This window comes from Pipistrellus kuhlii, unplaced genomic scaffold, assembly GCF_014108245.1.
Source record: "Pipistrellus kuhlii isolate mPipKuh1 unplaced genomic scaffold, mPipKuh1.p scaffold_m20_p_7, whole genome shotgun sequence".
Classification (NCBI taxonomy): domain Eukaryota; kingdom Metazoa; phylum Chordata; class Mammalia; order Chiroptera; family Vespertilionidae; genus Pipistrellus; species Pipistrellus kuhlii.
Window position 1 is genome coordinate 64,696,353 of NW_023425573.1, and position 21,815 is coordinate 64,718,167.

The window sequence follows — 21,815 nt, forward strand, 5'->3', positions numbered from 1 at the left end:
TCTCATCATGTTGATATCTTTTGATGTCATTTACGGCAAGGAAATTCAGACTAATTATTAGTAGGAGCATATACTTCAGAATATGACTCAGATAGTCTGGGTCTTTACCTGTAGACTACTTTTGAGGTGGCAGTGCCAGCACAGGACCCGGAAGAAGGTAGCACTTTCTACACTGTCCAGCCCCGTGTGGACTGCAGCTGCACTGCCGAGGTGAGCAGGTTGTTTCTGCTGTTTTGCTTTGATCTGGCATCCACCCCTTCAGCCACAGATCTGTGCCTGCACTGAGACTGTGAACAGCTCCATGGTCCTACTTTTTGGTGGACACATTCCCCTCTCCTTGGCAGTTAGACATTGGCGGCTGAGAGTGCAGCCCTAGGTCCAGAACAGACTCGGGTATCTGTGGCTAGGAGGCCTTCCCAGGGTTCCCCAAACCTGCTGCTGCCCCATCTATAGCGCCCACAGGTGCACACTTCCTTTCTGTGGGCCCTGGAGCTCCCAGAATCAGGGTGGAGATGGGAGGCAGCAGAGGGGTCCACAGGGCCTTTGTGGACCCTCGGCTGAGCAAATGGGATGCCCACCCATCCTGGGGTGCCTGGAGCTGCCTGGAGCAAAGCCAAGGGTGCACCAGGCTGCCCTGACCGCCTGAGCCTGGGCCCTTTGCAGCTGCTGCAGCTTTGACTGGAAGGATGTCTGGAAGGTCATCCAGAATATGTCCACCCTAATTAGCATATTACCCTTTAATTAGTACAAACTTGCTTAATTAGACCTTTCTGACTTAAAAATTTTCCAGCCAAATGAAGCACCCCAACTTCTTTCTGGTAGCCACCAGCAACACAGCAGTAAACATTAACATGAAGCAGATTATTATTGTGGATTACACAGGGAGAACAAAGGGCAAAATATTTAACTGCAGCACTGTTTGACTATATTCTGTGCAGTAAGAAAACGTGAAGTAATTTTCAAGTTCCACAATTTCTTACTTCTATTCAGGTCAAGTTTCTAAATTTTCTAAATTTCCATTTTCTGGCTAATGAAAATAGGATTTTATAGAGTATCCTATCTACTTATTTCAGGACTTCTGTGAGGATCAAATGAGGCGCAGAAAACGCTTCACAGACATTTGGTTAGTGTAAAATGTTTGCACCCGTTTATAAAGCAAGTCATGTTCCTGGGCAGAAGAAACTTAAAGGAGGCTAGTCACTATGGAGAGGAAGCCGAGTGTTGCTACGTGACATAATTACCTGGTGTCCACAGTGACTATTTCTGGGCTAGGCTGCATTTTGCACCATGGGGTGTTGGCAGCATTGGCTACGATTTGATGGGGTGTTGCTCCAGGGTGGTTGCAGTGCCTGTGTCCCACTGAAGGGAAGCCGAGTGTTGCTTTGTTGGCACCAGGTCTGTGGTGCCATTTCTTTGTAAATGGCCAGTGCAAGTCACAGCAGTTCCTGTGTTGAGCATCTGCTCCCACGTAGTCTGTGCACATAACGACCGGTCAGTTAGGAGGACACATATTAGCTATACACACACACACACAAACACACACTGGAAACCCATAATTATATTAACCACTGTCACCCAATAAACTCAATTTCTTAAAGAACAAGAAAATATTGACCAAAGCATATTGCAAAACAGAAGCAGGTTGTAGCGATGGACTACTTTTGCTGGGAAGACAGTAGAGATGTATTATCCTTTACATGTGTATTGCTAACTTAGTGAACACACATCTCTAAGGCTATAGAAAAAATACTGCTTCAGGAGAATTGGACTCATTTCCTCATCTATGATTTTGCATTCTCCTGCTTAATCTTTCTTTGGGGGATTATGGGCCCTCTGCGAAGGACTTAACATTAATAATTCCACTTTAGTTATTAATATTACACACTATAGGCATGGTGCACGAAATTTGTGCTTCTGCCTGCCAGCCTGATCATCCCCTAACCACTACCCTGCCAGCCTGATTAATGCCTAACTGCTCCCCTGCCAGCCCAATTGCCCCTAACTGCTCTCCCTTACAGGTCTGGTACCCCCTAACTGCTCTCCCCTGCAGGCTGGGGTCCCCCCTCCCACAAACTGCCCTTCCCTGCAGGCCCAGTCAGCCCCAACTTCCCTCCTATGCTAACCTGGTCACCCCCTTACCTAACTGCCCTCCCCTGCAGGCTTGATTGCCCCAACTGCCCTCCCATGCAGGCTTGCCCCCTTCCAACAGCCCTCCCCTGCTGAACACCTTGTGGTAGCCATCTTTGACCACATTGGGGCAGCCATCTGTGTAGTGACAGTCAATTTGCATATTAATCTTTTATTAGATAGGATTGCTTTGTTTTGGTTGAGGTAAGTAGGAGTTTAGGGTGCAGACAGTGCCATTAAGTTGGGCCAAAAAGTTAGGATCCTCTGATTTGCTGTTATACTATTGAGCCTGCATGACTAGACCAGGCCCACCACTACACTGACAGTCATTTCCCCAGTTCATCACATAAATCTGGTCTGCAATTTTCATTCTATCAGATCCCTGTGTTAACATTTGAATTTGTAAACTCCGCCAGGACAAAGCTTGGGCTAGCATTCCAGAGTATGAGTATTCCCAGGTAAAATTTTACTTTTTAGAAGAAATACATTTGAGGTATCAGTGCTTGCCTCGTGTGTTTCTTTAAGATCTGAGAAACAAATATATACACATTTGTTTACATATAAAATCTGAGCCAAATTCTCTATTCTCATCATAACTAAGGAATGACATTGATAATGTACCGTTTCAGAGTCCTTTCTTTTATCTCTGGCTAAGAAAAGCTATACTGTACAGATGTAGTTACAGGTACTAGATTTATCCACCCACTTATAATAACCAAAACCAAAAACAAGAGACAAAATACAAGAAACAATGGTTTTCATGATAAAATAGAAGTTTATATTTTCAAATAAACACAAAATAGACCAATTAATTCTGAATAAGTAGTAACAACTTTATTTTAACGCAAAGTGCTGAAATGCCAAAAATATTTTCAGCAACAAGATACCAAAAGTATGTATCTCATCAACATGAGCTGATTAAAAATGAGGCTGAAAAGTTCGATATAAGTCTTTATACATTTGAAACTTGAATATCAATTTCCCCCAGAACTAAAATTTAAATAACTTTAGCAGAATTTTATCTTCAAAAGTGGGACTCACTTAAGTTTTATCTTCATTCTAAAAACCTGAATGCACAATTATCTGGGTTACAGTATTCAATGATAAACTCTAACAGAAAAAATTTAAATATAAGAATTCCTTTTCAAACATTAAGTCCACATACTGCAAGCAGAAAACACGGTGTGATGATTTAATTCCTAGTGAAAAGGAAGTCTTGCATATGGTAGGCACTCTAAATTTATTCAAATGGACCTAAAATTTACATCATTCCATGAACACTTAAATAAAGTAGAGCTCATAATCTGTATAAAAGGTTTGCAAAATACTCCTGTGTGTGAAAGTGCTGTCTTTATAATCTGAAAACACTAAAACCCACCCACCCACCTTATTTTGCAAGAATATATTGAATATTTTTATTTTATTCAACAAAGAGCATGGAAGTCCAACTTGGAATAATTCAATACTTGAAGTATACTTGGCTATGAAAAAAGCTTGTGAATATAACAAAACAACTTACTGAAGTCCCCAGGGTTATATTTTAGTAACATTGGGTAGCATCTATGATTCACAATTTTATAAAGAATTCTGCTTAGGTTTTAAAATTTATGCACAAAACTTAAATGGGTAAGTAAATTAGTAATTATACTTTTGGCAATTTAAGCTCTAACTTAGGTATAGTTTTTTAAAAGCCAATAATGTTCATGACATTTTAAGAGATCATTAATATTTTAAACTTAATTTTAGAATTAATGATGTCCTAAAAAGGCACTGTTTGTCATGCAATAAATTAGTCACACTTTTGAGAGACTATCAATCAACTGTCCCAAGTAAAGCACTTTTAAATGATATATTTCAACTAGCTTGAACTTTCAATGTTTAACTTGAGTCCTAGTTTTAAAAATTCACTCTTTTGAATATATCACACACAAGTACACTCACGCACACACATGCACGCAAGCGTGCACACAGATGCCTAAATATCCACATAATACATGCAAGGTTCTCCAATTACTATTTTAAGACAACGACACACGAATATTCAAGGAGGTAACAATGGCAGCCATAATATTATGGCACCTTCATATTTGTGCTCCAAATACCAATACACATTAAAATTCAAAAACAAAAAAAGGCACAAATTTCCCTATCTGAAGCTAAAGAACAGTTTTCCAATGTTTACTTTTGTATTTATGTAATGTTTAAAACCAGTCACTACTTTTTAAAATAAGTTCTGTTTGGATGACAAAAGAGAAACAGGAGCAGGCTGATAATCAAAAGGCAAGACTGCTCTGCACAGAATCAATGCCTACTGAAAACAATGAATTTTAATAACAAAAAAAGGCTATTAGAGCAATCATTTCAGAATACATTAACAGTTTTCTATCACAGCCTCAAGAACCCACACAATACCAAAAATATACATAATAAATAAAAAAAATAAATCAGCTACTATATGGTTCTGTTAGTATAAAGGTAGGCATTATATTATCTGAAAAGTGGACATTTCTACAAACATGGATCTTCTTACAGCACAGTGTTTGACGTTTTTGGTACAAAATGTACTACCAAACTAAAATAATACTTATAATAAAAACCTTAAGATTTTCAATAAACATGAAAACAAGTGAGGGAAATCTGAAATGTTCATTATATGGTATTAGTGAAGTCACTATAGTTAGAAATGTAGATTCAAGCAGTGAATTAATTCACAATGTGCCTTTGTGCATTTGATATACATGGGTATACCAGCTTTTTTTTTTTTTTTATGACAACAAAATTCTATAGCCCAAGGAAAGAGTTTTTGTTTTCTTATAAGACCCAGGCAAAATATAAATTAAAATCTTAGTATATATATATGTGGGCATGTATTTTTTTAAATTGTACATTGCAAATTTAATGAATTCAATCTTATAGCAAAGTTAAGAAAGTGAACTTCTGCTTACTATAGCACTGATGAATATGTAAGAATCTTTCTTCTATCCCAAGGTATTCTTCCAATTTAAAACTTAAGTTAACATAACAAAGACTCAATGAAATTACAAAGAGCAAAATGAAGATATCTAAGAAATAAGATCTTTCAAACTCGTTAGTTATGGACAACAAATGTGTATTTGAAAGTGTTGTTCAATGTAAATATGAATCACTCTTGATATATTAGAATTGCTCGGTGAGAATCTAACAAAGAAATAACAAAAAAAACTTTTAAGACTTCAGGATTATTTTCCTTTTGTACTACATTAAAAAAACTAAATAAACAAATTATACAAATTTTAATCTGGAGAATAGTTATGTATGCAAATATATAGGTATGTGCATTTTTTTTCCAGTGACACACTTTTCCCCTTGTGGTCCAACATCAATCTTGCCTAAGAAGCACGCTGCCCTAGTTCAGGAGACCAGATGTGGAACAGACCTCTACTGTGAACAGAGCTATCCAACACTGAGCATGTGTATGTGTTTAAAGCTGAAATTCATTTATAATAAAGAACTGGCCCATGAAAAGCAGTTTATAAATAGTTTATCCTGTTCACATTATGCAGAATTTCAGTATCATCCACCACAATGTTATACAGTAACTGAAACAGAAAGGAAAAAACTAAGGGGATGAGGAAGGTTCAGAATGTGGCCTGACAAGTTTCTGAGGGTTCTCTCCTTTAGTCTGTAAATAGTATCTGTTTGTTGATTTTAGGAGAGTAGACCATCCAGGATTCACGTATTGTTCAGATGCCTTTTCCAATGTGTGATAAAAAAAAGAATGAATTTAATTGAAATGGAAACCAATTTAACTACAATGAAGGATATCTTTATCTATTATATCACAAACAGCCAGTTACCTCCATCTGTCTTAAAAAATTATTTCAAAAGTTAAGACACAATTAACTATACCTTATTAATTCCCTCAAAAGCAAAAAAATATATGTACCATTCAGCATACAAAAGTTACACATTAAAAGTGCATATATCTCTCTCTTAATTGGCCCACTCATTGAATTTACATTTGGTCATCCTTACTTTTAACATGTACAGAATTCTTCATATAAATGTAGGCCACTATAAATTAAAAAAAAAATTAATTCAGCACAAAACATGCTTTCTTCTTATTGAAATCTTATCTTCAATCAGTTCTCAATAATTGTAAACTTGGATAAACCCACAAAGAAACACAAGCAAAGGTTTGTTATGCTTCTTAGTTTTCTAGACAGTTAACATATAAACATCACAAATTCTACTAAAAATTTGGGCCAACTCATTGCATAATTGCCCCTGAAATGAAAATAAATTAGAACTGAAGCAGTGTATTGCCATAACTTACCTTGAAGGTAAGCAGGTTCTCCTGTATTTATAGAATTCAGGCTGGAGACATTAACAGTTATCTCCAATACAAGTGCTTTTAAGAAACTAGTCTTAAACTTTGAGATAGCATAGCACAAACCCTAGAAAATTAATTTTGCTTTTCTGAAGCTAATGGAAGATCCTTTTGAAACTTAATATCTTCAGTTGTCAATATTACTGCATTATGGAGCTAGTGCAATCCTGCATAGCCTTGGTCAAAATGACAAGGCACAATAAAAAAATTAAAGTATCATATGAACAAGAGAAGTCACTGGAGATAATTTAAGGCCTTGAAGTGAGTTAGAGTATAGTCAGTCTAATTTAAAGCTGAAGAATAAACCATAAATTATCCACCTGAAATGCAAGCCATACGCTTTTTCAGCTTCTGTTCTGTGGACAAGACAACAGAAACAACTCTTGCTTATGGTTTGTCTATTAGAATTCTTCTGGACCTGGAGGAATAAAAGTCAATTCCATTTTTCTACAATTCATGGAAGATTTCAGGACTGTTTTAGCCGTTTGCGTGGAATGCCAAACTGTGGACACTGTGCAGATGCTAGTGCTCGGAAGGCTTCTGCTACTAAATGAGGGTGAGACTGAATCATGGACTTCCACCCTGATGTTTCCATTATGTCCGTTGCTTGGCTGAAAAATAAAATTAAGAGATATCTGTTAAAGAATACTTTTCAAAATGCACTGTTGTATTATCATTTTTTTAAATTTACAGATTTTAACACTGTCTCTGTATGTATTTAAACCACTTGAATTCATTAAAATCTCATTTACAAAATACCTTAGTAGTATTTCTGTAACAATTGAAACTATTAGAATTTCCTGGAAATTCGATTATCCTGAAGCATGTGTCACCTGTCCCCACAGTTTTTCCCATTGTTCCATTTCTGAAGTGGCTCTTTCAAGAGCTCTTTTCCCTGGCTTACACTCAGGTTTTTTTTCTAGAGTTGCAACTTTTGCCCTCTACTCTTTTAATATTCATTATTCATCCTACCTTATCCATTCATTGCAATTTTAACTATTATATTCAATAGGGACAACTACTGATTTGCTAAATCCCAAGTCTCCTACAAGGTTCATTCCCAACCACTTGTTCTCTTTACTTGGATGTGTTTCAAGTTCTAAAAATTCAGCATTGTTAGATAAGAAAAATTCAACATATCTCCCCTAACCCCAAACTCTTCCTCTGTCATTTCCAGTCAGCTAATGCTTCCACCATCCTCTCAGTTCACATTAGCAGCTGATCTCCAAGGGGACATAGCTTCAAGAATCCACTAAATTAGTGAAAAAAAAATTTTTTTTTTAAATAACCAGCAGTTTACTACATATAACTAATATCTGGATTCGGACTTATTGTAGATGAACAAAAGGCTTATGCAAACACTTAATTCTATGTAGGCAGATCAACTTTAAGTAAAAAACTGATGTCATCTTACTTGTTGTTCCAGTTTTTCCCATCTTTACACCCAAGCTGTCGAAGTACACTGCACCTGCATTGAAGATTTAAACACACTTAAAAAAGTCCGGTGAAAAATGTTGAAGGTGTCATGCCGCTGAAATACAAGCATAGCTTACCTATTAATAAAGTCTATGGCTTGTGCTTTCAACTGTTCTGCACTGTGCAAATCTGCAAGGACAAGGGTATCAGCAACATTTTCCACTGAGAGGTTACTACACAAAGCTTCTTCACACAGGACCTTCAGCCGTTCCAGTGCATACTATTCAAAAGGAAAACATAACCATTAAACATTTATTGAAAATAACAAGTTTTAAATACATGATAGTTGGACTTAGGAAATAAAGTTAAAGCACATTATACTTTGAACTAAGAGTATTTTAAAAGTCTTTAAATTATTTTTAACCTAATATGAAGAAAATATTAATGAGTATATTCGAGAAAGAGCAATTTCTTTAGGAAATTTCAATTTCTATAAGTGTAAAATATTATATATTTTAAAAATACGGTTTTATTCTTAAAAATCACATTCACCTTATTACTCAACACTTCTAATGAGTAGTTCTCTATTATAATGAACATGAGTGTACCAACCAGTATACTCACTGCATGTGTCACAATCCAATCCTAAAGAATTACAAAGCTAAAGAAATCATATTCATAACCACTAAAAATCTTTAGTGTATATGTTATAACATCTTTAGTAGCTTTATTGAAGATTAATTAACATACAGTAAACCATACTTATTGAAGTTTATACTTTGATAAGTTTATAGACATATAATCACCATTAAATCAAGATAGTGAACATATTAATCATCCCAAGTTTCCTCCTAAACCTTTGTAATCCTTCTCTTTCACCCCATCCCAAGCCAACACCTCATATGCTTTCTACTGCTAAAATTTCGTCCACAAAGTATAATTACTTTGAGATTCATGTGTGTTGTTGCCTGTGTTTATCAAAAGGTTAATGCTTTTTATTGCTGAGTAATATTCCATGTATATAAACATACCACAATTTGTTTATCCATTCACTGTTAATGAACATTTGGGTGTTTCCAGTTTTTAGCTATTACAGAGAAAGCTTCTATAAACCTTCATATATGTCATTATCTGGGCATATGCTTTCTTTTCTCTTGGATAAAAACCTGAAAGTGGGTTCATTGGGTCATATGGCAAGTGTAAAATGTTTTAAGGAACAGCCAGTCTTTCAAAATGGTTGTACCACAAACCTGAAAGTGGGTTCATTGGGTCATATGGCAAGTGTAAAATGTTTTAAGGAACAGCCAGTCTTTCAAAATGGTTGTACCACTTTATATTCCCATCAGCAGTGTATGACAGTCCTAATTGTTCTACAGCTTTGGTCTGTGTAATTTCTAGTTATTATGATATGTGTGTAAAAGAATCGTGTGATAATTTCAATTTACATTTCTCTAATGGCAAATGATGTTGAGCATCTTCTGACATTGATTGACATTATTTTGGAAAAAGGCTGTTCAAATATTTTCTATTTTTAGAAATAACATTGATTTTTTTTTTTTCGTTTGAGTTTTGAGTTCTATATATAATCTGAAATAAAGTCCTTTATTAGATATCTTCTGAATAAAAGTCATTCATCAAATACATACTGTCCAAATATTTTCTCTCAATCTTTTACTAGTCTTTTTGCTTTCCCGTGACTTTTGCAGAAAGAAGTTTTACATTGTATTGAAGTCCAATTATCAAATTTTTAATTTTATGTAGTGGTAGAGGCCCAGTGCACAAATTCATGCACCTTGAAAGCAACTAAGGGCTGAGAGGCTGCAGTGGGCACAAGGATGGGTCTCACTGCATCCTCCTTGCCCCTGTCCAGCCCCTCCTGCCATGGCCCCCAATCCCCTGTCTGCTGGCAGCCCTGCTCCCACTGCCACCACTCCCATGTACTGATGGCACCAGCCTCGCTCGCACTCACTTACGGCGCGGAGTGACTCTGCTGGCTGTGGGTGCTAGTAGGGCTGCTGGCCCTGATCGCCTCTCAGGAGCAGGAAGAGATGGAGAAGCCCTGAGGGGTGATTGGGGCCTGCACCTGCTAACCTGTTTCCCTGAAAATAAGACAGTGTCTTATATTAATTTTTGCTCCCAAAGATGCGCTAGGTCTTATTTTCAGGGGATGTCTTATTTTTCCATATGCTAGGTCTTATTTTCAGAGGATGTCTTATTTTCGGGGAAACACGGTACTTGCACCCACTGATTAGACCTGGTGCCAGGCGCTGGTTAGCAGGTGCAAGCAGCAGCTCTAGCACCAGCGGAGGGTGCAAGTGGCAGCACCAACGCCTACTGTGGGTGCAAGCGAGGCCGGTGCAAAAAAGTTTAATAATATTCAAACTTCCAGTCCATAAACAAGATTTATCTCTCCAATTATTTTGGCCTGACTGCATTTCACTTAGAAATTAATTGTAATTTTCTGTATACAAATCTTGAACAGTTTTTGTCTATGTATTTATTTTTGCCGATGTATTTAATATAGTTGATGCTCATGTAAATAGCATTTTTAATTTAAGTTTTTATTGAGAGTTATAGATTCATGTTCAGTTGTGCAACATAATAGATTCTATATACATGTGACAAAGTTCCCCTCAATGTTAACATTCCACAAAACAAGTACAATAACACTTTACATACATTCACACACACACACACACACACACACACACACACTCACATATGCATATACATGGATGAAAGTCACATGAAAATACTTTTGGAGAAAGCTCCCAATGTGTTCTCAGGATTGAAAACTACTGGCTATAAATTATTTGGCATTTCTGCACTGTTTCCCTACATTAAAAAAAAAAAATCACCATCATAAAAGAGCATAAAATTATCATTATTTTCTCTTATTACACTATTACATTAAAAAATCAATCTACAAACACAGAGAACTGAATTAGTTAATATAAAAAATTTTAATTATATATGCTGTTGTGTGTGTTCTTATAAAATAGTAAAGATACACTAAAACTATTGAGTTTATAATTTATTCTCCCATAAAAAATTTACTTTCTTCCATATAAAGATATTTTTGTCTTATTAATTAAAAAAATTTTCACTTCCCTATTTATCCCACTGTATGCTATTTTTAATACCCTCAAGAGCCACCTAATAGTATAAATTGATCCAGTATTTCAAATTATTTGGGGTTTTCATTTGATGACAGTGTCTAGATATATCAGAAGCTTGAGGACATTTTTCAGCTCTTTAAGACCTAATTACTTACTTTGTCTGCAGCTGCCAACAAGCTGTCAGCCATTTTGTCAAGGTTTGGTGCTTTCCCTGTGTAAATGAATCTCATCATTTCTTTAAAAACCTCGGGGTCTACATCGTTTATTTCCACTCGATTCTGATATTAAAAACAACACAAAAGAGTTATACTTAAAGAACACAGACACGCATACAAACCAAGCAGAAAATTTGACAGTAATTTAAAAGCCCCAAATCTGTACAACTCAAATATAGATTTTAAAATTTATCTTCAGTAAGCTATGTAGGCAAAGTGAAACACCAATCTAAGATGAAAGTATATGCACCAAAAACTACCATGTAGAAATATAAATCCAATTTCTTAATTTAAAAGAGTAAAACAAAAGTCTGTAGGCCAAACAAAATACATCAGCATGCAGTTTCTGACCTCTATCTTAGAGAAAGATGTCTATTAAGTTTTTCTTTGCAGAATTCCCAAGTTGTAATACAAAGCCTAAGAACCTGTAACTAACTACCTTTAAGCAAAAGAATGACCAGGTATCTTGCCTAGTAATACACAAATATGTAAACTGACTGTACCTCTGCTACACCCACAGCCAATTAGAGTGAGTATCAAATTAGAAAGCCAAAGATGGTGGCTGCCTAGCTGCTCCAGGTGAGGAGTGGCCAGGTGAGAGGGAGGGCAGGAGTGGCTAAGGAGCATAGTGCCGCATTGAAGACAAGACTGCAGACTCTGCAGTTTGCAGTGAAGATGAAGATGGCAGACTCCGGCTGGAGTCTGCAGGGAAGCAGTGAAGATGAACCAGCCTGAGTCTGCAGCAAAGATGAAGAAGGCAGACTCTGGCTGGAGCGAAAGCCTGGGACCCTGGACCCGGAGGACCGGTGTTGGAAGCAATGGGCGTCTAGTATGAGATAATTCCAGAGCACCCATTACACCTCAGAATTCTCCCTTTTGCAAAATGGCATGTACTATTATCTACTGGCACCTCACCTCTTTGCTTAACACATGCTCAAATCCAAAGAGGACTAGTTCCTTTTTTATTCCTATATCTTTGTAAATTTGGTTTCTCTCCTGGGATTAATCAAGCTAAATATCAAACAGTAAACAATAGCAAACTTTTCTGAACCTTTGCTAACAATAGCACTTGACACATCACTGATGTAGCTTGCTTGGAAGTGATCAGAAAGTTGATCATAATACCAGCCCAGACCAACAATCAAAGGAAAGAAAGCAGCTATTTTGTTGCAGCCTCTAGTTCTACAGAAAGAATAAAGCTGAGCCCATGTAAGTCCACTAAGGATCATTCACATGTAATGCAACCAGCATACAATCAACCTCTGATCTTTAATCTGGCATTTCAAGAAAGACAGGTAACAGAGAAACATCTGGGAAAAGCAAATGGGCATTATTTTGAGAACAGCTAATTTGTAATAATGTAATTTATACCATTTTTTGTTAAATCTAAGAAATAGCAACTTATAATAGTGGCTAAAATGTAGGCATTATTTTTGCTCTAGAAAACAAATTCCAAAATCAACTTATAAAATCTAGAAAGGAGAAATATACTTTTTAAATATATTTTTATTGATTTTGAGAGAGAGAGGGAGACAAATAGAAACATTAATGAGAGAGAGAGGTGTTGATTGGCTACCTCCTGCCCACCCCGTACTGGGGGTCTAGCCCATAACCTAGGCATGTGCCCTGACCAGGAATGAAACCAGGAATCACTTGATTCATGGGCTGATGCTCAATCACTGACTCACACCGGCTGGGCAAGAAATAGACTTCTTAACCAGAGAACTCCCAAATAGCTATGCCACGAACAGTCATTTGATAACGACCCTTTTGGATAAGAACTATCTACTTGTTTTTCTACCAAATGGACAACCAAATAGCTATTATTTAAAATATTCATCCACTTTAGGTTACATTGACTGTTCTGTTAGAGAACCCATTTTTCCCATCTTTCTATTTTTTTCTAAAATCATAGCATAACAACTGAGAACATGCACTGTACAGTCCACTATTCTACTTTTGCACCAATTTATTGTTAACCCTTAAACTATGGTTACCTTTTTGCTTTCTTCCATTTCATGTTCAAACATTGCATTAAAAACTGGGGATCGAGCTGTAACAAGATTAAGCATTATTATTTAATGCATACATTTATAACAGAAATGTACTATATTACCCAAAAGTAGAAAGTACCTGCAAGTACAGATTTATGAGCTCTAAATTCGTGTCCTCTCACAAAAAAACTGCAATCTGTAAATCTTGTGTTTTCCCAGAGATTACCTAAATCTTCTGCTAGTCGACATTCAGGAACCTTCAAAGTATTTGTATTAGTATGCCCTGATATATTTACTGAATCTTGGACCACACTCACCTAATAAAAAAGGGACAGTAAGAAAAACACTTTTACAATTTAATATCAATAATTAGTTACTAAGACTATACTTAAATTTCTTATCATTAAAATTATTTGAACAAGTAAATGCATTCCTGCTAAAGATGCTAATACCTGATAATTTAATTTAAGGATACAGTTTAAAGGTTGTAAAGCTACAGTCTAGGAAATACAATTTGGGAAGTATTTTAAGTGCTATTTCTACATGTTTCAACTCTGGTAAAACTGATTTAATTATATAGTTAAATTGATTTAAATTTTGAAGTATAAGAATTCTCACAAAAGCAACTATAGTTATTAAAAGTTCATGGGATCTTTTATTTTTTAAAAAAATCAACATTAAGAATACAAGTATGATTTAGTTTGATTTTCAGACCTTTTATTTACCTAATTAACTAATCAATAAAAACTGATATAATTTCAATATTGCTTTTATACAAACTCAAATATAAAATATGGATTAAGTTATTTCTCAATGAATATGACCACTGTCTACTGAATATAATCTTTTTTTAAAAATATATTTTATTGATTTTTTACAGAGAGGAAGGGAGAGAGATACAGAGTAAAGAGTTAGAAACATTGATGAAAGTCATCGATCAGCTGTCTCTTGCACGCCCCCTACTGGGGATGTGCCCTTGACCGGAATTGAACCCGGGACCTTTCAGTCCACAGGCCAACGCTCTATCCACTGAGCCAAACGGGTTTCAGCTACTGAATATAATCTTAAAACACTATTAAGTCTTATACATCACTTTAAAAGAATTCTACTATAAGAAATTTCAAATTACATTTAATAAATTGAAGAAAATACTACCTCAACACGAATATGTTTTAGAGTACATAAATCATTTTTTTAAAAAGTGCTATATTAGCCATTGTTTTTAAACTTTTAAGTTTTGTGGTCATTTCTTTCTTTTTTTTTTTTTTTAAATCCTCCCCCGAGGATATTTTTTCCATTGATTTCTAGAAAGAGAGATGAAAGGGAGGGAAGACAGAGAGAGAGAGAGAGAAACATCAATGAAAGAGAGACACACTGATTGGCTGCCTCCCCCACATGCCCCTACTGGGACTGGGATCCTGCAACTGAGGTATGTACTCTTGACAGGAAATTGAACCTATGACCCTTCTGTCTATGGGCCAACACTCTAACCACTGAACAACCAGATAGAGTTGTTGTTTTTTATGCAGCAATAGATACGTATGTTCATTTGAAAACATTTCAAGTGGCTTTTATTAAATAAGAATAGGTATAAATAAGGACACATATAAATACAGTAAACTATGTAGAACATGCAAATTACAAACAGGTAAATTGGACCAAACTACTAACATGCTAACACAAAGTTTAATAATAATCCAGTATAAAATATCTGGAGAATATTAAATCTCAGAAGTTCTCATTCATCTAGATGTACAGTATAAACATGTATTTCACTCATGTGAATGGGCACTTACAAAAAAAAATTTTATTGAGGAATTTTTAATTAATAATTTTTTCTTTCCAACTTGTATTATTAACCTTTTGGAATCATGTGTCATAGAAAACATCTAATCAATCACCTTATTTGGTAAAAGCTTTCTAAGTGAGAGCAAGAGAAGGTAACCAAAGTGTCACAATGCTAGTCAGTATCAGAGGGAGAGTAGACCTATATTCCCAGATTCCATTTTTACAGCACTCTTTGTACTGCACAATATTTCTTTAGATATACTTTTTTTAAATTAGCAGTACTACTTTAGTGCAATTATGATTAAGAAAGGATTTATCACAACACTCTTGTTAGATGCTTTCCTAAATATAAGTGCCAAAATATTTTGTATATAAAAATTTTCCCAGTCTATTAAGTTTTTAATTATCCAAATAGTTTCTAAAATTCTATTAACTACAAAATAGAAAAAAGCATCATCAATCTTTACTTGATTGCCTTGTTACACTGTTATAATTTAATGATACATAAACCAAATATGTTGGTTTTAATACTCAGGATTTAGTTAGGGATCAGTTTTTTATCACAGTATTTGTTCATAAAAAGTATTTCTTTGAGATTTCTACTAGACAGCAGGAACTCCATCAGTTCAATTACTTGCATAAAGTATGCAGAGGAGTTATAAAAATGTAATGATATTTAATTTAGGAATGGATTTCTTAGATTCTATACATTGCCTATTATCCTAACTAAAAACAGCACATTTAATGTAAAAATCTGGCAAAAATCTGGTAACAGAAGAAATGAAAGCATCAAAAAATAAAGCCATTATTATCAGGCTAAAACGTGATGTTACATTTGTATTTTGTATATGTAATTATAATTCAAAAGAATTTATATTATTGACATACACATCTATTGTCATAGCAACCACATATTTTAATTAAAACATTCCATTCTTCAAAAGGTATTCAAAGGACTATTTATGGAACAGAAGTTAATAATCTAATTAAAAAATGATATGCATTACATTTTGATAATTATTTTCTTGGTATCTATATTAAGAAGTTGGTTAATATTTTAGTTTGTCTCTGGTACATATTCAAATAGGGGTAATAAAACATTCTCACTGAATGGAACCTAGAGTAAAAAATTCAGAAAAAAGGCTGAGATTCTTTCCTGAGGTTAAATTATTGTTCTTTCAAAATAAAAGGACAAATGCACAGTTCTCAAAATTGACTACTACTGCTGCAAAGCAAAACCTCAAACTCATTTGACAGTTCTTTTCCAAATTTGCTTTTGGCTCAACTCTGAGACTACTATTCAGACTAAAAAGAAACATGTGCAGGCTCTTCTCAACTACAAGTACTCTGAAAATCTGGGTTTCCTCAGTGTGGAATTAGGTGATGGCTGGTTCCAATTTAAAAAAAAAAATCTCAATTCTCTAAGTTAATTCTCAGAGCTAGCAATTTACAAAGGTGTATAGGACTGCAAGTTTTGCTGCTCGAGTTAGCTACCTAACCATCCCTCACACTGGTTCCAAAGTAAGAAAGTTTTAACAATGCGATTTCACAACATCTTATAGAATAGTGGGTCTTAGATTTTTTGATTTTCCTAAATAGGTGGTATCCTTTTTTAAAATCTGGGTGACAGAAACAATGTTGTCAGCTTTTCATTTTGGTATGAAAGAGCTTTTTAGAGAATAAAAGCCAACATTAAAAGTATTTTAAAACTGAAAGAATATCTTGGCAACAGAAAAATATTTATGTGTGCATATCTATATCTATCTATCTATCTATCTATCTATCTATCTATCTATCTATCATCTATCTATAGCTAACCCTCACCGCCGAATATGTATCATAGAATGGCATGGGTCTGTAGACTATAAGTTTATTTAAAATCTTTTGGATTTAAAAAAATGAATTAATCTAAACAATATTTTATATTTCCTTTTTTCCCCCAACTTGTTCCTCAATTCCTGCCCTTTGTATCACTTTGGGAGAGAAGGCACAGAGCTGTTACACAGCTACGAATTTCTACCCCTGGCTACTTGATTTACATTATGGAACTTGCAAGATTAAGTTATGTCTTGCACAAAAGAAGTAGCACCAAACTGCCTTACCTGTCTACAGCACCACTTGCAGGGGAGGGGGAGGAGGCAGTTCTTTACGTAGGGCAGTGCAATGCTTCCTCCTCTTCTGCAAGCAGTGCTGGAGATGCTGTAGAAGGAAGGGCATCAATGAGAGGTGTAAAGAAATGGTGGAGGGCATGAGGAATGTTTGTTCAAAGTACTTTTTGCCTTCCTATGCCTAATATGGTGCCCAGGGTATAAATGTCTACACTGATAAAAGCGTACTTAATTACAGTATCCAAACTGGAATCTGCCAACTTAAAATGTAAATCACTGTGGGTTCTATTTTAAGGTCACTAGTATGCATAATGTATGTTGTAGTGGGTTCTATTTTAAGGTCACTAGCGTGCACAATCTAGCAGATAAAAAATATATCTCAAAAAAAGTATATTTTTAATTTCAGCCTTTATTCTGAATTTCTTCATTGTCTAGGTTCCAATAAAACATTGTCTAGGTTCCAAGAACAACACTGTAAATAATATTTCAATTCTAAAAGAAGAAATATTACCTTAAAAAGTTAACATTAAAAGTTAATCGTAAAAGTCTTTACAAAAAGACTTTTAGCTACAGTAGTTTTTAATTGGATTACATAGCTTTTAAGGTTTTTTGAACTCTAAGGTTATAAGATTTTTAAAAAATTAATATGCTAAAATTCAAGATAACTACTAAGATACTTACAAATTTTATATTAAGGATGCTACAATTTTAAAATAATATGACATTTATTTAAAATTCTTCTTAGAATCTCTATTGATAATAACTATTTAGTTATTTTTTTAAATTATTTAATAATCATTTCTGCTCAAGACATTTGTGGTATGTACTTTATCAACCAAATAATTGTATTCATAATAACTCATCACACAGTTCACTTAACTTGTCTAAGTGAAAATAAGATGTACCATATTTGCACTATATCGTCTCTGGGGCCATGTTTCAATTATTCTTCTAACAGTATAATGGCATACAATTAGTTTGCAATCTTGCCAAGAAAATATACACATTTTCTATGAAGAAATTAAAGCTAACTTAGTAGTAGTTAAGGAAGTTACTAAGTTTCCAAAACACTCATCTGCCTACAATAATCTATTGAAATATATTTAATACTGAGTTTACTTGATTATAACCTATTAACTGACACTTCTTTGAAAATTTATCAACTACTTTAAAATTTTTCAATAAAATTATGTAATCAATGCATATTCTTTATAAACTCTACAGGTAACATAATATAATTCTAGAATTCACTCCAAATCTCAACCATTTGTATATATAAAACTAAATAATGATAACATGCAGAGATGGGCATACTTAAAAATTTGAGAAGCTATTGATAAAAACATTATTTTATTAAATGTACCATACTACTTGAATGAACAACAAGCTTCCCAATCTTTTTTCAAGCAGTTCACTGTTCAAGTATGGTTTCAAACTGATAAATTACTAATAATGTTTTAATGTTTAATATGTCCAATCTGAATATGGCAAAAAATATTCAGCATCTACGTCAGAATTATTCATAGTGATGAAGGTATTTACATTTTTCAAATAAAGATATACATAGTCTTCCTGTAACAAATGTTTAGTATGTATTAGTATAACTGCATATATAACTCACAAGAAGAGATATGACCAAATTTTTTCATAGTGGGCTACTATACTGATTTCTAAGACAATCTAGTCAGCTTTTCCTGGTAAAATATTTTCAAATGAAACCTTATCAATTATCCCAGTTATTTTTTATAATATACCCAATATTGTTGTGGTTTATAATTTTGCTTCATCGCTAAAAATAACCAAAAAGTTCCTTGAAATAAAAAAATGTACCCACCTCACAAAATAACGTAAGCTTGTCATCTGGTAAAAGACCATTAGCTTCATCAAGCAAAAAATCCCTTCGAATGAATTTTTTAAAACCCCAGTCCTTTCCTTGTACAAATCGATATGCTCTTTGGCTTTCTGGTAGGAAACAGAATAGAAGTTTAAATAAAACAAGTATCCAAGAGACATTTTTGTAAATGATAACACGTTAAGTAAATATGAAAAAAATAGTAAGAAGTACAGATATTTGTTTTCATAAATAAAATGTGTCATCAGAGTTATATCAGGTAGAGCCAAATCATTCCTCAGCACTACTCAAATTTTGGCCATCAAATGAGCTCACTTTCAGATTCCTGAATCTCTAGGTAGAAGAAAATGCAGATCAAATCTTATGGATAAGAAAGATGTAGGCCCTATAATAATAAAGTAAAATCAAAATACACTGGCATGGGCATATTGTTCATCATCTACCATCAGCACCTGATTACAAACACAACACTCATTTCCTTCTTCTCCCTTTAAAAGCAGATGCTCTAAGTCATCAGGAAATCCTTTAAGCTTAAGCTTTCCTGGGGCATCCACCCCACTGACTTAAGTTTACTGAACCAGAAGACACCAATAAAGTGGTGAAAAGCTAAATAATGTCATTTATCATTCCCAGGTCTTTAGACATAATCCCCTAAAAACAATTTTCATAATAGTCTAAAAGACGGTTTTTAGTATAATTTAATAAATGTCTGTAGTAAATGTTTCAAATACCTATCATAATAGTATATAATAACTGTATACTCTGAAATAAACAAGATCCTCTACAGTTAAGTATTCACTATCTGTTACACAAAAAATTAATTGGAGGTGGAACCAGTAGTAAATATAATTAAAACACACTATGTTATGTGTGTATCCCATCAAAATTCTTATGATGAAACCATACTGTTACATGATTCCTGGGCTGGAAGAATAGGGAAACTGAGAGAGAAAAGTTAAAACAAAGCCAATTTTGCAGCCAGCTTGTAACTAACAAGCCATTATCTTCCCCAGCCAAGGACAGGAGAGTAAATAGTTAAAAAAAACAACAACAAATACCTCCCTAAGGAGAGAATGCAGATGGGGGGAGGGGGGAGGAAGAAGGGAGAGAAAGGAGAAAAGGGTAGTTTTACTCCCTAAGTAGAGAAGCCAGCAGTCTGAAGGCTTAAGAAGACAAAGTTGCCTGTTGCTTCTCATGATTTCTAGGAAGACCACAATAAAGTAAAAAAAAGGACCTTGAGAATTAACCTGTACCAAAATATTAAGCAAAGGTATTTTGAAACCTACAGACAAGAAGGTATATAAGCCTTGGACCCCCTCCCAACTTGCTCTTCAGAATAGCTGAGTGCCCATCGGTGCTTCATAGCCAGATGTATATAGGTTTGCTTGCTTTACTTCTTTAATAAAGGTGGCATGCTTTAATAAATGGGCTTTTCACAATTCAGTCAAGATCTCTCGTATAAATTCATTTATATGAGACAAGGATTGAAGTTGGGAACAGCCCTCTCCCACTGACTCAGGGTGCTGTCCGGGACACCTCTCTGGAGTTGGTGAGGTGCCTATAACAATCCCTCCCAATGTGATGGTCATAGTAAAGAAAGAGATCAGTGATTAGAACTAGATAAGTCCATGAGGGTGGAGTCGTCATGAATAGGAATGCTGTTCTAATAAAAGACCTCACAAAGCTCCCTAACTGCTTCCACTATGTGAAAACATGGGTAGTCCACAACCCAAAAAAGGATCTTCATCAGAATCGGACCACCGTGGCACCCTGATTTTGGACTCCCAGCCTCTAGATCAGTGAGAAATAAATTTCTGTTGTTTATAAGCTATCCAGTCTGTTGTATTTTGTCATGACAGCCTGGACTAAGACACTCCCACTGTCTTAAATGCCAGATAATGTGAGAATACATGTGAAACTGTATTACTTTGGCAATAAAATATATTATTAAATAGTATGTATTTAGAGGAGGTTATTTCGTGATGTTAATTTGATTCTGTGAAAACACTTAAAATGTGGCAGTTATGACATGTTGTCCTACTATGCACATTATACATCTTCTTTTGAAACTCGAGGTACATGATTTTAGCAGGTTACATATGGGAACAAGTCTTAAGGCTAAGAAAAACTGACTTCCTTTCAGTCAATGTTCTGGTTACTATTTAAAAAAAAAATTTAGAGACAAAATAGCAAGACATTAAAAATCTTTCCAATATTCTTCAGATTTTATCTAACAAATATAGCAAGGGAGAAGAGAAATATTTCCTGAGCACCTATTACATATGCCAGGCATGGAACCAGCAACTGTGTTTCCAAGTGACAAGTGAATGTCATTTTAGAACATGAGAAAACTAAATTTTTAACATTATTTTAAGTAATTTTACATGTCTATGAAGTCTAAAACTTACTACAAAAACTACAGCTCTACCCTGGTATTTAAAATTAATTAATAGCCAAATTAAATGTTTCAGGTTAAGCAGACCTCATTGGGAAAAAATATCCTAAGTTTTGCAGGCAAACATGCAGAAGTCACAACAGGTAGTTACCGAGTCTTGTTCAGTTTGCAAATCACTTACCCATTGCTTTTGTTTCTTCCCTTTTAGCGTTCAGAAGGGAAAATTTGAATTTTGCTCGAACTTCACTTTTTGGGCAGCTGACTAAAAGTAAATATAAGGACAAGTAGTCTTTACTTTCATCATCTAATCCTTTTGGATTTACCCTCAGGCACCTAAAATAAAACAACAGACTTACATGGTGGAATATAATACTTGAAACATTCAGAAAAGAGAGGCAATACTGAAATCATTTGTTAATATCCCAACAATAC

At 34.7% G+C, this 21,815-nt stretch overlaps 1 protein-coding gene across 4 annotated transcripts in view; it reads right to left on the reverse strand.

Annotated features, from left to right (window-relative positions):
- Positions 1–2,939: 2,939 nt before the first annotated feature.
- Positions 2,940–21,815, reverse strand: part of SPOPL (speckle type BTB/POZ protein like) — a 48,472-nt gene continuing 29,596 nt past the window's right edge. For 2 of the 4 annotated variants that reach the window (XM_036420675.2, XM_036420674.2), the window contains exons 4-11: positions 21,565–21,716; positions 18,971–19,098; positions 13,380–13,557; positions 13,244–13,299; positions 11,187–11,309; positions 8,050–8,192; positions 7,911–7,964; positions 2,940–7,107 (exon numbers count right to left, since the gene is read on the reverse strand). In XM_036420675.2, coding sequence (XP_036276568.1) covers positions 6,963–7,107; positions 7,911–7,964; positions 8,050–8,192; positions 11,187–11,309; positions 13,244–13,299; positions 13,380–13,557; positions 18,971–19,098; positions 21,565–21,716 — 979 coding nt within the window. In that variant the 3' untranslated portion in view covers positions 2,940–6,962. The remainder of the gene's footprint in view (positions 7,108–7,910; positions 7,965–8,049; positions 8,193–11,186; positions 11,310–13,243; positions 13,300–13,379; positions 13,558–18,970; positions 19,099–21,564; positions 21,717–21,815) is intronic. The other 2 variants (XR_006740549.1, XM_045575696.1) reach the window with 2 other exon arrangements.